General features: G+C 43.8%; 1 protein-coding gene across 1 annotated transcript in view; it reads right to left on the reverse strand.

Moving 5' to 3' along the window:
* Positions 1–14,878, reverse strand: part of LOC126195493 (uncharacterized) — a 453,513-nt gene that overhangs the window by 131,824 nt on the left and 306,811 nt on the right. Inside the window, exon 6 of the mRNA XM_049934121.1 lies at positions 1,475–1,757. Coding sequence (XP_049790078.1) covers positions 1,475–1,757 — 283 coding nt within the window. The remainder of the gene's footprint in view (positions 1–1,474; positions 1,758–14,878) is intronic.

Here is a 14,878-nt window from a genome sequence, read left to right on the forward strand (position 1 = left end):
GCAAAGGTCATAAGCACTTCCAGGAAGAAGATGCTGTGATATGCAAATGTTTAGCTTTTCAGAGTATTCACACAGGGTTGGCGACAGTGGCGGCTCCTACGACGTGCTGAGACGAGGAAAGTTTCCAACCGACTTCTCATACACAAACAGCAGTTGACCGGCGTTACCTGGTGAAAAGTTGTTGTGATTCCTCGTGTAAGGAGGAGAAATGCGTACCATCACGTTTCCGACTTTCGTAAAGATCGGATTGTAGCCTATCGCGATTGCGGTTTATCGTATCGCGACAGTGCTACTCGCCTAGGTCGAGAGCCAATGACTGTTGGCAGAATATGGAATCGGTGAGTTCTGGAGGGTAATACGGAACGCGGTGCTGGATCCCAACGGCCTCGTATCACTAGCAGTCGAGTTGACAGGCATTTTATCCGCACGGCTGTAACGGATCGTGCAGTCACGTCTCGATCCCTGAGTCAACAGATGGGGACGTTTGCAGGATAACAACCATCTGCACTAACAGTTCGACGACGTTTGCAGCAGCATGGCCTATCAGCTCGGAGACCATGGCTGCGGTTACCCTTGACGCTGCATCACAGACAGGAGCGCTTGCGATGGTGTACTCAACGACGAACCTGGATGCGGGAATGGCAAAACGTCATTTTTTTTGGATGAATCCAGGTTTCGTTTACAGCATCATAATGATCACATCCGTCTTTGGCGACATCGCGGTGAATGCACATTGGAAGCGTGTATTTGTCATCTCCATACTGGCGTATCACCCGCCGTAATGGTACGGGGTGCCGTTGAATACACGTCTCGGTCACCTCTTGTTCGCAATGACGGCACCTTGAACAGTGGACGTTACATTTCAGATGTGTTACGACCCGTGGCTCTACCCTTCATTCGATCCCTGTGAAAACCTACATTTCAGCAGGATAATGCACGACCGAATGTTGCAGGTCCTGTACGGGCCTTTCTGGATACAGACAATGTTCGATTGCAGCCCTGGCCAGCACATTCTCCAGATCTCTCACCAGTTGAAAACGTCTGGTCAATGGTGGCCGAGCAACTGACTCTTCACAATACGCCAGTCACTACTCTTGATGAACTGTGGTATCGTGTTGAAGCTGCATGGGCAGCTGTAACTGTACACGCCTTCCAAGCTCTGTTTCACTCAATTCCCAGGCATATTAAGGCCGTTATTACGGCCAGAGGTGGTTGTTCTGGGTACTGATTTCTCAGGATCTATGCACCCAAATTGTGTGAAAATGTAATCACATGTCAGTTGTAATGTAATATATTTGTCCAATGAATACCCGTTTATCATCTGCATTTCTTCTTGGTGTAGCAATTTTAATGGCCAGTAGTGTATGTATAATATCAGCTTAATAACCTGAGTAATTTTCCACTGGGTTACGACGATAGCTGCTGTCAGACGCGTACATTTCGTCGCGTGTAATCGCCTACCACACACACGCACCTTTGGCGGCGGCGCTCCTGGCGAGCCCTTCGGCGCCGGGCGCGACGTCGAGCGCGTCGTGCAGCTCCGCGCGGCGGCCGGGCCCGGCTGTGGCGGCCTCCTCGCGGCTCCTCCAGAAGACCGTGGCGACCGTGGCCAGGCACTTGAGGCGCAGGTCGCCGCCAGCGCCGCCCGGGAAGTGGCGCGGCGCCACGCGGAACCTCAGCCCCAGCACCGTCTCCACAGAGCCGTCGCCCGCGCCGCCGTCCACTACCTGAGGGCCGCGCAGCAGACGCTCGTCCTCCTGCGGGCACCACGGCCACGGACCAGCTGACACGGATCCCATCTGCAAGCTGCCTCGACACAAATAATCTTGGAACATCCATTTAAGCCGTCCTCACACGGGACCATAAAGCGCTCGTGGACGAGGATTTGTTAGTGATTTATGGCGCCACAGTGTAACGCCGGAAATGCATATCCTCCTATTTCCTTCTATTGTACTATAAATTTTTTCCTTATTTTGTTACCTGAAGATATGACATTTCTTTGTCTTTCTATATTGTAATTGTTTTGCCTATATATATATATATATATATATATATATATATATATATATATATATATATATATATATATATAATACGCGACTGCTACGGTCGCAGGTTCGAATCCTGCCTCGGGCATGGATGTGTGTGATGTCCTTAGGTTAGTTAGGTTTAAGTAGCTCTAAGTGTAGGGGACTGATGACCTCAGATGTTACGTCCCATAGTGCTCAGACCATCTGAAACATTTTTTTGAGAAACGAGGTCCTCATCTTGTTTAGCGACTGCAGCGTTCTCGAGTGGCATTCGTCGGCTGTGCCTGGCTCGCAAATCGCACTGTTTCTTTAGCGAAATGGATAGGCGTAAAGTTACTAAGTTAGCTCTGTTAAAACGCACATTTCCTTCATTCTTCATGTGCTATACATATTGTTGTGTCTGTAGTACACGTAAATACAAAAATGGTTCAAATGGCTCTGAGCACTATGGGACTTAACATCTGTGGTCATCAGTCCCCTAGAACGTAGAACTACTTAAACCTAACTAACCCAAGGACATCACACACATCCATGCCCGAGGCAGGATTCCAGCCTGCGATAGTAGCGGCCACGCGGTTCCATACTGAAGCGCCTAGAAACGCACGGCCACACCGGACGGCACGTAAATACTTAAATACCGTTAATGATCTTGTAAGGTAAAAACAAACGCCCCATGTTCAGTCAGTAAGAACAACTTCTGAAAGCAGAAATGGTGTGAAATGAATTTATCAATAGTCTTTGACGTATGATAAAAATTATTACGTGATTGTCACTTTTTACTAATACAACCAAATTCGAAAATTTGTAATCACTAATATGACGTTGCCCATCGTTTTATTGCAACAAATCGTATCAATGAAGACGTGTCTTTGAGAAATCTCTAATGTGCTGGCGCCCTGAAAAAGCTTATAATCGTAGGATATATATAAGTCATAAAACAAAAACCACCAATTACGGGCTTCAACTGAAAACGACGAGATCCAGTATAGCGTCTCTCAAGTTCTGCTTGTGACGTAGAATGCGATCTTGCATCTCATTGGGCAGATTCCCCTCCACGAAACAAAGATGTGACTCGTCATACTCAGACTTTCACGCCACAGAATGCTGTGGAACGTGAACTTCCACACTGTGACGCAGTGCTTAAATTCTAAACTTTTAGGTGCCGGAACGCGTCCCCTTCTGCCACCTCCCCCACCCCCACCCCCCACGGCCATAGAGAGAGTAGAGAGAGACTTGTGATAAGACTGACAATGAGAAATCATTTTTTAGAAAATACTGTTCTGAAATTCAGGTTTTTAAACCATAATATCTTACGAGGGTCACTCCAAAAGAAATGCACACTATTTCTTTAAAAATCCATCTTTTATGCTACGTGTTTGAAAGTTTTACAGTGTGTAAATGCATCGTTTAGTAACAATATTTTCATTTCTCCACATAATTTCCATCCCTCTCAACTGCCTTACGCCATCTTGGAACCAGCGGCCGTATACCCGCACGGTAAAATTCTGGACCAACCTGTTGCAGCCATGTAAGGCGGGTGTTTCAGTGTTGTCCATCCGAGTTTCTTTGTGAGCCACTGTCAACATCCTGGGAACCCACCTGACACAAACCTTTTTTAACGCCAACACTTTCAGTAGTCTACAAACACTTCCTTCCCCTATCCCAACGTAGCGTGGCAATTCGTCCACTGTGATGTGTCTGTCAGCAGTCACCAATTCATTAACTCTCTGCACATTGTCTGGAGTGTGTGCAGTAAGAGTCCTGTCGCTACGAGAACAATCCTCACAAGGGAACCTCCCCATCGCACCCCCCTCAGATTTAGTTATAAGTTGGCACAGTGGATAGGCCTTGAAAAACTGAACACAGATCAATCGAGAAAACAGGAAGAAGTTGTGTGGAACTATGAAAAAAAAATAAGTAAAACATACAAACTGAGTAGTCTATGTGTAAGATAGGCAACATCAAGGATAGCGTGAGCTCAGGAGCGCCGTGGTCCCGTGGTTAGCGTGAGCAGCTGCGGAATGAGAGGTCTTTGGTTCAGTCCTTCCCTCGAGTGAAGATTTTAATTTTTTATTTTAAGATAATCATCAAAGTTCGGGCACTCACACATATCAACTTCGCTCTCCAAAATTCCAGGACATGTTCAGAATTGCTTGGACATATGCAGGATTTGACGGTCTACACACGGAAAAAATTGAAAACATATGTTTTCACAGAGCACGGGGAAAACTGCGCTGCTGTGAAACTGTTGCATTCATTTGTTGCAGTTTATGTGACAAACTCTTATGTTTTCATAACTTTTTGGGAGTGATTATCACATCCACAAGAAAACCTAAATCGAACAAGGTAGAAGAATCTTTTTACCCATTCGTCAAGTGTACAAGTTAGGTGGGTCGACAACATATTCCTGTCATGTGACACACATGCCGTCACCAGTGTCGTATAGAATATATCAGACGTGTTTTCCTGTGGAGGTATCGGTTGACCTATGACCTTGCGATCAAATGTTTTCGGTTCCCATTGCAGAGGCACGTTCTTTCGTCTACTAATCGCACGGTTTTGCGGTGCGGTCGCAAAACACAGACACTAAACTTATTACAGTGAACAGAGACGTCAATGAACGAACGGACAGATCATAACTTTGCTAAAATAAAGAAAGTAAACTTTTCACTCGAGGGAAGACTTGAACCAAGGAGCTCTCGTTCCGCAGCTGCTCACGCTAACCACGGGACCACGGCGCTCCTGAGCTCGTCTTCTCCTTGATGTTGCTTATCTTGCGCATGGACTACTCAGTTTGTATATTTTGCTTATTTTTTCATAGTTCCACACAACTTCTTCCTGTTTTCTCGATCGATCTGTGTTCAGTTTTTCAAGGCCTATCTACTGTGCCAACTTATAACTAAATCTGAGGGGGGTGCGATGGGGAGGTTCCCTTGTCAGTATTGCCGTGCCCGCTTTCATCACGTAACCTGCTTGCCCACCGACTAACTGTACTGCGATCGACAGCAGGATCTCCATACACCTTTTTCTACCTCTTGTGGATGTTTCCCACCACCTCGTTTCACAGCAGAGGAATTGTATGACAGCACGTTGCTTCTCACGAACGTCAAGTGTAGCAGCCACTTTGAAGACATCCTGCGACGGCGCCACTCACGGGAACAGGTTGAACTAAGTTTGAAAACAAGCGGGAAGGATGTATCTACACACTGTAAAGCTTTCACAAATGCAGAATGAAAACTGTATTTTTACAAAAATAGTGTGCATTTCTTTTGGAGTGACCCTCGTATAATCAAAAACATAACGCCAGAAGGTTCCAATATAAACAACAGCTGCCACCTCCTGCCGCCGTACCAGTGTCAGTTTGCTCCATAGTTCTGCTTCATACAACTTTGGAATGATACTCAACTTATCTTGGGTATACTGTACGTGCATACACACACACATAAAAATACACACACACACACACAGTACCTCCTGCCCGTCACATCACGTTGGTGACCCATTGTCACGTTGACTGGAAAACAGCGCAGGTGACGCCTGTATATAAGAAGGGTAGAAGGACGGATCCTCAAAATTACAGACCAATATCCTTAATATTGGTTTGTTGCAGGATTCTCGAACATATTCTCAGTTCGAATATAATGAATTTCCTCGAGACAGAGAAGTTGCTGTCCATGCATCAGCACGGCTTTAGAAAGCATCGCTCCTGCGAAACGCAACTCGCCCTTTTTTCACATGATATCTTGTGAACCATGGATGAAGGGTATCAGACGGATGCCAAATTCCTTGACTTCCGGAAAGCGTTTGATTCGGTGCCCCAATGATGACTCCTAACTAAGGTACGAGCATATGGGATTGCTACCCAACTATGTGAGTGGCTCGAAGACTTCTTAAATAATAGAACCCAGTACGTTGTCATCGATAGTGAGTGTTCATCGGAGGTGAGGGTATCATCTGGAGTGCCCCAGGGAAGTGTGGTAGGTCCGCTGCTGTTTTCTATGTACATAAATGATCTTTTGGATAGGGTGGATAGCAATGTGCGGCTGTTTGCTGATGATGCTGTGGTGTACGGGAAGGTGTCGTCGTTGAGTGACTGTAGGAGGATACAAGATGACTTGGACAGGATTTGTGATTGGTGTAAAGAATGGCAGCTAACTCTAAATATAGATAAATGTAAATGCAGATGAATAGGAAAAAAGAATCCCGTCATGTTTGAATACTCCATGAGTAGTGTAGCACTTGACACAGTCACGTCGATTAAATATTTGGGCGTTACATTTCAGAGCGATATGAGGTGGGACAAGCATGTAATGGCAGTTGTGGGGAAGGTGGATAGTCGTCTTCGGTTCACAGGTAGAATTTTGGGAAGATATGGTTCTTCTGTAAAGGAGACCGCTTATAAAACACTAATACGACCTATTCTTGAGTACTGGAAGGTGTAACCAGGTGTTGCAAATAAAACCGTTTTCTTTTTCACTGTTGTTTACATTTCACTACCGATCGTTCCTGACTTTCTAAATAGCCCTCATAATAATGTGCAGCAGGTGTCATAATATATTCAATGCATTTAGATGCCGCTAAACAGACAATCCATAGTGGGCAACGCCAGAGCAACGCTCCATACACATTTCGGAGGAAAGTTTAGCATTTGATTTGTGCCGTGTTCTGAAAGTAGCCTACGAGGTTTTTGCAAAACAGAGAGCTCCGTGAAGGCTCCTCTTTGTGTACACAAGGCACGAGCTGTTAGAAAGACGTGGCAGTCCACTAAAGGCGCAAAGAACCAAATCGTACCACTAGAGCTAGATACAAGGAACTAAGTAGTGTATAGAGTGACAAGTAACATGATATCTAATGATTGGCAGGGCATCTGTAAAACAGCAGCGTTTGTCACAGGGTGCCAAAGCAATGATTACGCTTTTTTGAAACCAAGTTACTACGGGGTTATACCAAGCTTAAATGGTAACTTTCGAATTATATTAATTTGATACTTTTGTTAGATACTCATTTTTATTAGTAGTATTTATTCTCTGTGGGATTAATGCAATTGTTTCTTCTCTTGTTCTCGTTTATATGATGTAGCAGCACTCATACAGTTTTATTTGGTTTCTAGATAACAAACAAAAATAAATACTTTTAGAGTCATGTGTCCTGTGGGTGACTTTTTTTTCAGAATAACATTCAGTCGTCAGCTGCAAACATATCTTTATTATGCGTTACCGGTTTAGGCAAATTAATTTGTCATCTTCAGAAGCATACAAAATTAGAAACATTATAAACCTTTAAACCTTGGCTATACATTTACGTTAAATATAAGAAGTATATATTACAAAGACTTACTTAGTACTGGTTCAGCAGAAGTCAATATCTTCTTCAAAACAGCTTAATGCCATGATATGTTCAGAAATGTTAATATTGTATGCGATAAAAGTAAACAAGAGATTGACAATTTACAGTATCTTTTGTGCTAGCAGCAAGGAACTATTCAAATACAGAGTTATGTAAACAGTCTGAATACGCTACTGTAGTCGGCAACGCCTATACAAGACAACAAGACAACAAGACACGAGCGGTGGGACAAAGCATCTCCGAGGTAGCGATGAAGTGGGGATTTTCCCGTATGACCATTTCACGAGTGTACCGTGAATATCACGAATCCCATAAAACATCAGATCTCCGACATGGCTGCGGCCGGAAAAAGATCCTGCTAGAATGGGACCAACGACGACTGATGAGAATCGTTCTACGTGACAGAAGTGCAGCCCTTCCGCAAATCGCTGCAGATTTCAATGCTGGGCCATCAGCAAGTGTTAGCCTGCAAATCATTCAACGAAACATAATCGATATGCGCTTTCGGAGCGACGGCCGACTAGTGTACCCTTCATGACTGCACAACGCAAAGTTTTACACCTCACCTGGGCCTGTCAACACCGACATTGGACAGTTAATGACTGCAAACATGTTGCCCGGTCGGACGAGTCTCGTTTCAAATTGTATCGTTCGGTTGGACGTGTACGGGTATGGAGGCAACCTCATGAATCTATGGACCCTGCATGTTAGCAGGGACTGTTCAAGCTCGTGGAGGCTCTGTAATGGTGTGTGGTGCGTGCAGTTGGAGTCCCTGATCCCTGATACGTCTAGATACGACTCTGACAGGTGACACGTACGTAAGCGTCCTCTCTGATCCTGCATCCATTCATGTCCACTGTACACTCTTTGACATAAAACTTGACCGGCGGCCGGCCGCTTCAGAGGCTAAGTCCGCGCCGATCGCGACATGGGACAAAAAAACTGGCCAACTCGCTAATTCTCTAAGTCCGGTTATCTGCACAATCTGGCAACACTGTAGACTGCGGCACTTCCTGGAGGAAAACTTGTCCCATGAAAGAGAACCTCTAGGCTGATTACGCCTGTGGTCTAGCGGTAGCGTGCGTTGTTTCTGTTCATAATGTCAGTGGATCGAGAGCAGCTGGCATAAAATATTTTTATAGCCTCTTCTGTCTGAATGCTGAAGACGTGAATGTAATGGTAGCGCAGATTCAATCTATTTCGCTTTGTGACACACCGATATCAAAATTTTATCCAGTAACGATTTTGCGGCAGATTTCCTGCAGACTGTCCTCCTCTGGTCGCCGTATGCGGCAAAGCTCCGGGATCCATTTGCTGGCTACTGGCAGCGGCCGTGGCGACAGCAGCGGCGCTGCACTCCCCCGTTCTTTATCGAAAGCGCCTGCTACCGCTCATCGCTTTTGATGATTTAAAACGCTTTATTATTAAATGTTGCTCCACAGAAAATTTCTACAATTTCCATTCACGCTCAAAAGCAACGGAGACAGACGCCCTGATTAGTAGGCGGGTATTATATTACATTAATCGGCAAGAGCTGAGTATGGCCCGAAATTAATTTTATAGACTGGGACGAAATTAAACCACCTCACTACATTCGATGAATTTATAAATGCTTCATACCTCGTTTCTTTTCCTTTCAAACTCAATTATTTGTGCAACTTTTGGTCAATGTTTGGATGTTTTCGTCAAGCCAGAGTGAGCGTCTGTGGTGTAAAGTGTATTACAGTTCTTGTTTCATTCCTTATGGTAAGTCTATGCGATAAACTGTGTGAATACCTTGCAATGCATGCTCTGTAGCAGTGCAGGAACACTGCACATTTGGACTTCCATGTATGGGTTCATGAAGTATTTATTGTTGATCGGAAGTGATAGTTGAGGTCATCAGATTTAAACCAGAAAAATTTGTCGTTTTGAAGGTTTCAGAGAACGGAAAGGAATTGCTAACGCCGGTGTTAGAAAACGTCTACAGTTAAATGCTATTGCAAAAATTTAGAAGAAGGGAACTATATTAATGAACATGTGCACTTCATAAACAACCTTCTGACGTGTTAGACCTATATGACGAACAAAGCTCAAATTTATATCGTTGACAGTCGGTTTGATTCTTTTCAGGGTCTATTTTACAGTGAAGCACCTTGGAATTTGCAAAGCAGAAATCCATGATATTAACTGAATTTACTAAGTCGAAATCGGACGAAGATTGATGTTTAAAGGCATTCTTCAGATTTCGCATAAGAAATTTTTACTAGCAGTTTGCAACTCCATTAATTAAAATGGAAAATAAAAGGTTGTAGTCAGCGGCTTCTACCGTGATTCGAACTGCTATGTCTTATAGTACAAGCACTGCAACGCACAAGGGAACCTCTGAGCTAACGACACACTGGCGGCCAGAGGCGGAATATAGTCACTGCGATGTTGCCTGAGCCTCAAAACGCAACCTTAAACACACGAACAGAGGAGGTGGAGATTACTGTTTTAACGTCCCGTCGACAACGATGTCATTAGAGACGGAGCACAAGCTCGGATTAGGGAAGGATGGGGAAGGAAATCGGCCGTGCCCTTCCTAAGGAACCATCCCGGCATTTGCCTGAAGCGATTTAGGGAAATCATTGAAAACCTAAATCAGGATGGCCGGGCGCGGGATTGCACCGTCGTCCTCCCGAATGCACACACAAACAGGTGTTACTTATGTGAAGAACGTCGTTCTTGGAGTCCAGAAATTAAATATACTTTCTAATTGTGTCATCTTGCAGTGGATTATATCGTACGAGTCTTCGATGTGGAAAACGAATGTCAAGTGAATTTAGCGAGGTAACGCCGACCTACACCCGGAAGTAAATGCACTATCAGAGTGTTGACAAATACTTGCTACGACGCTGCCATTTCTAGGCTCTCTGACGAGGCAGCTCTTCAGCGAAATGCTTGCCGTGATTCTCCGATACGGTTCTTCAGAGTGGAGACGCGCGCGCACGTTTGGTTTTTATGCGGCGTTCTCCCCTGATGGTTTCTGACGTCGCCTTGTGGGCTATGTATACATATGAGACATTCAATTATCATTAATCCAGAATCATACAAGTTTCAGCTTCCGGCGTGGAAGAAGGCTGTTGACGCCGACATTATATCATTTCAACGTAGGGAAAGCAAAACGGATCATTCAGTGTTTCTCATTCAACATAAAGCATGTGAGATAATTTTCCGTAACGTTCATAATCATCTAAAAATACAAACGAAGTAAAAATACACCGGAAGCTTATTCGAATTGAATATAACGCTTTGCACCTCGATGTCGAATTTGTCCACTTGCAATCTTTTGCAGCATACACATAGAATGTCATGATTACCACGAGAATGAAGAAATATGTTGGTAAGGATGGAAGCAAGAAGAGACGGAGTCAACAAATATTTTATTCCTCATGGCATTCATTTCATTTGACACGCAAGAAGAGGTAAAGCGGGAATTTACTTTCGTTAACACGAAAGATATGCCGCACATATTAATAACGAGGAAGTCTGCGTCTTCATACGTTTCCTCCTTGAAATCTGTATGCTCTATTATATACTAAGTAGCCCGATCATTGTTTCAGTAATGTTACCCTCTTGTTTGAGCCCGTAACGATGAACAGATTCCAAATGCATGTCTCCCTTCCTGGGTTGTTTTTTGTGTTTTATTGCTTGGAATTCCTGAAGCAGACCACTGTGCCTTCCCCCCTCGTGGGTTAGGTCTCAAAACTAAACCGCTTTGTATCCAATGGCATAATTTATTCAGACAGCATCAGAATAAGACTATCAAACAAAGCCTTCCATTTACAGTTGCAGCACTCTAACCAGCACTGACCAAAGTGAAATCCACGGTCATAAATGACTTAGTTGACAACATCAGTAGCTCCGTGAGGCTATTTGCAGATGACACGGTTGTCTACAAGAAAGTAGCAACATCAGAAGACTCGTACGTACTCCAGGAAGACCTGCAGAGGATTAATGAATGGTGCGACAGCTGGCAGCTTTCCCTAAACGTAGATAAATGTAATATAATGCGCATACATAGGGGCAGAAATCCATTCCAGTACGATTATGCCATAGGTGGTAAATCATTGGAAGCGGTAACGACCGTAAAATACTTAGGAGTTACTATCCGGAGCGATCTGAAGTGGAATGATCACATAAAACAAATAGTGGCAAAAGCAGGCGCCAGGTTGAGATTCATAAGAAGAATTCTAAGAAAATGTGACTCATCGACGAAAGAAGTAGCTTACAAAACGCTTGTTCGTCCGATTCTTGAGTATTGCTCATCAGTATGGGACCCTTACCAGGTTGGATTAATAGAAGAGATAGACATGATCCAGCGAAAAGCAGCGCGATTCGTCATGGGGACATTTAGTCAGCGCGAGAGCGTTACGGAGATGCTGAACAAGCTCCAGTGGCGGACACTTCAAGAAAGTTCAAATGGCTCTGAGCACTATGGGACTCAACTGCTGTGGTCATAAGTCCCCTTCAAGAAAGGCGTTACGCAATACGGAGAGGTTTATTATCGAAATTACGAGAGAGCACATTCCGGGAAGAGATGGGCAACATATTACTACCGCCCACATATATCTCGCGTAATGATCACAACAAAAAGATCCGAGAAATTAGAGCAAATACGGAGACTTACAAGCAGTCGTTCTTCCCACGCACAATTCATGAATGGAACAGGGAAGGGGGGATCAGATAGTGGTACAATAAGTACCCTCCGCCACACACCGTAAGGTGGCTCGCGGAGTATAGATGTAGATGTAGATGTAGATGGTCCTAAATTACCAGCTGTCTGCTGCTGTGGCAAAGTCCGTACTACACTTTCGATTCCGCAGCACCATTTTATCTGGTAACACTGTATAGTTGCACAGTTGTGCTACCAGGTCTGTCCTCACACTGTCAACTTTACGTATCTCACTTCTCCTGTAGCGTAGATCACGAGGAGCCGAAGTAAATGAGTGTATTCTGCATGACGTAACATTCAGTATTCCCTACTTTCATAGCCACTCTTCATGTGCATCGATACCAAATAGGAATGCGAAAACTCTTGCGAGTGAGAGAATGACAATAACAATCGTAACAAGAACAAGCAAATAATGAATGATGTTTATTCCAACGCAGAACGAGAATGGCTTTAAATATAAAAATCTGTATCTATATCTATATCCATATCTATTGATCTTTGAGTTGGCACAATGCAAATATATTCTTAGCATTTAGTTACTGAATTTAGTTCTGGATGTTTGCAGAGAAAAGGAAAAGTCGGTACTTCTCGCTAGTATAATATAATGTGAACCAGCAACTACCCTTTCCTTAGAACACGACTCAAGCAGGTCCTCAAGTAGGTAGCAAGGCACTACTGCATTCTGTTCCCTGACATTGCTCTGATGACGGTTAATGCAGATAGTTCCCATTATGAAATACAAAACGTATTGCAGGTTAGTTCCTAGGATAGTAACATTAAATTTGCGTTGTAGACGGCACATGAACGTGACGACTATCCATATTACTCATCAATATAAAAAGACAATATTTTGGGAATTTAGCAGGATTACTCAAAATGAATTCTGAAATTGGGTGACTGACTGCACAGGTGCTAAACGTCGTCAAGAGTATACGATGTCCTAATCGCATTAGGAATATGAAGATCGTCTTCGACAGCTCGCAACTTTCACATTGCTATCTCCACCCTACTCCAGACAGCCCTCGGTGGAGTTGCACTACGTTGCCGATGTTATGGAAGGCCTTCAAACCGACAACAGACCACATACTGAAAAATACAAGCGAATTCTCTTGCAGCGTAAGCTTATTGTAACTAATCTAGGAGAGGAACATTGTCCTATTCAAAAAAAGTAAAATGTTACACACTGTTGACGTCAAACGGACATTATCTATGTCCTGTCTTGTGTCCTACTCATCTATAATATCAAGTGTACTATGAAAATGATTATATATAATGCATGATAGGGTAATGCATTGATACCAGATGGCGGGGGCCGGCCGGTGTGGCCGTGCGGTTCTAGGCGCTTCAGTCTGGAACCGCGTTACCGCTACGGTCGCAGGTTCGAATCCCGCCTCGGGCATGGATGTGAGTGATGTCCTTAGGTTAGTTAGGTTTAAGTAGTTCTAAGTTCTAGGGGACTGATGACCTTAGAAGTTAAGTCCCATAGTGCTCAGAGCCATTTGAACCATTTGAACTATTTAACACAAAATGACATTAAAAATTAAAGTTATTCACGAGCAGCTAGTTGAGAATATGTATGAACATTAAATGACACGACGAACTGAAATAATATGACGAAGAGTTCAGCGCTCACTGGGAATAGAGCCCCACACATATCGTTGTTGACTACACACAAAGAGACGTCAGCTACCGAATTTTTATCCACCAGCTGCTCAGAATAGCATCTTGAACTTACAGTCATCTCGCAAATAGTTCTGTGTCTCACTGGGAGTTAAAACGTCAGATATCGTTAGTGTTGACAACGAATGAAAATACATTAAAAATCAAAATTATTATCCACCAGCAGATAGGTGTTCTCATGATAGAGCTTGATAATACATAATTAAATCTTTAGTGCCGGGCCAGGATTCGATCCCATTCACGCGTAATATGTGAAGGTGTTGAGGAATCTGCAGTTCTGAACAAACAACAAATTGTAGCCGAGCTGTATTGCCACGAAGGGATCAAATTCCGCGTTAAGGGCGGTCTGAGTTGCATTCCCAGTTTAGAACCAATTTTTTCGACATACAGAAGCTCAAATAAAAGATGGAATAAGTGTCCTGTGACCATACATAGCGTTTGTGTCGTCACTTGAAATAAATAACTAGTATAAGAAAGGTTACTGGTGATAGAGTATCTACATGTCGCCACTCCAGATTTTATTGTGGTTCAACCTACCGTCTACTTGGTAAAGAAGGAATATCATCTTTAATGTGAATTTTCAGACCACGCAGCCATTATATCTCCTTCACTTGGTGTAGCCAGGAGAGAATGGAATCTGTCTCTCCCTATCTAAAATCATTGACGGAAGTGGGAATCGAACCCAGACCATAGGTATAACAACCTACCATTCGTCCAACAGACCACGAAATCCTCTTCTCTGCGAGTCATTTTTCTATCGTAACGCAGTTGCGCCACACTGGATGAGAATTCTGACACACAGGCTCCCTGTAGTAATTTGCAGCATGTTCAGTAAATTCATTTACTTGGTTGACCGAATCACCATGAACTAGCTGCCTCGGCTACCCAGTGCATACATTCGACTATTTTGTAATCACAGAAATAAAATCACGTAACTGCCACCTACACACAACTGCCAACAGTGTAGGATGCAGAAGTTTAAATAGGAAGTGTTCCTTTCCACTTGAGCTATTCTATTGCGCTATCTGTTACTAGAAAACGTCGTTCAGTCCAAAAGAAAAGCTGTAACTGTTTGTCTCTCAGAAGTCAAGACCTGGCCATATGCATAATCTCACAGTGCTGTGGA

Source organism: Schistocerca nitens, chromosome 7, assembly GCF_023898315.1.
Source record: "Schistocerca nitens isolate TAMUIC-IGC-003100 chromosome 7, iqSchNite1.1, whole genome shotgun sequence".
In the NCBI taxonomy this organism is placed as follows: Eukaryota; Metazoa; Arthropoda; class Insecta; order Orthoptera; family Acrididae; genus Schistocerca; species Schistocerca nitens.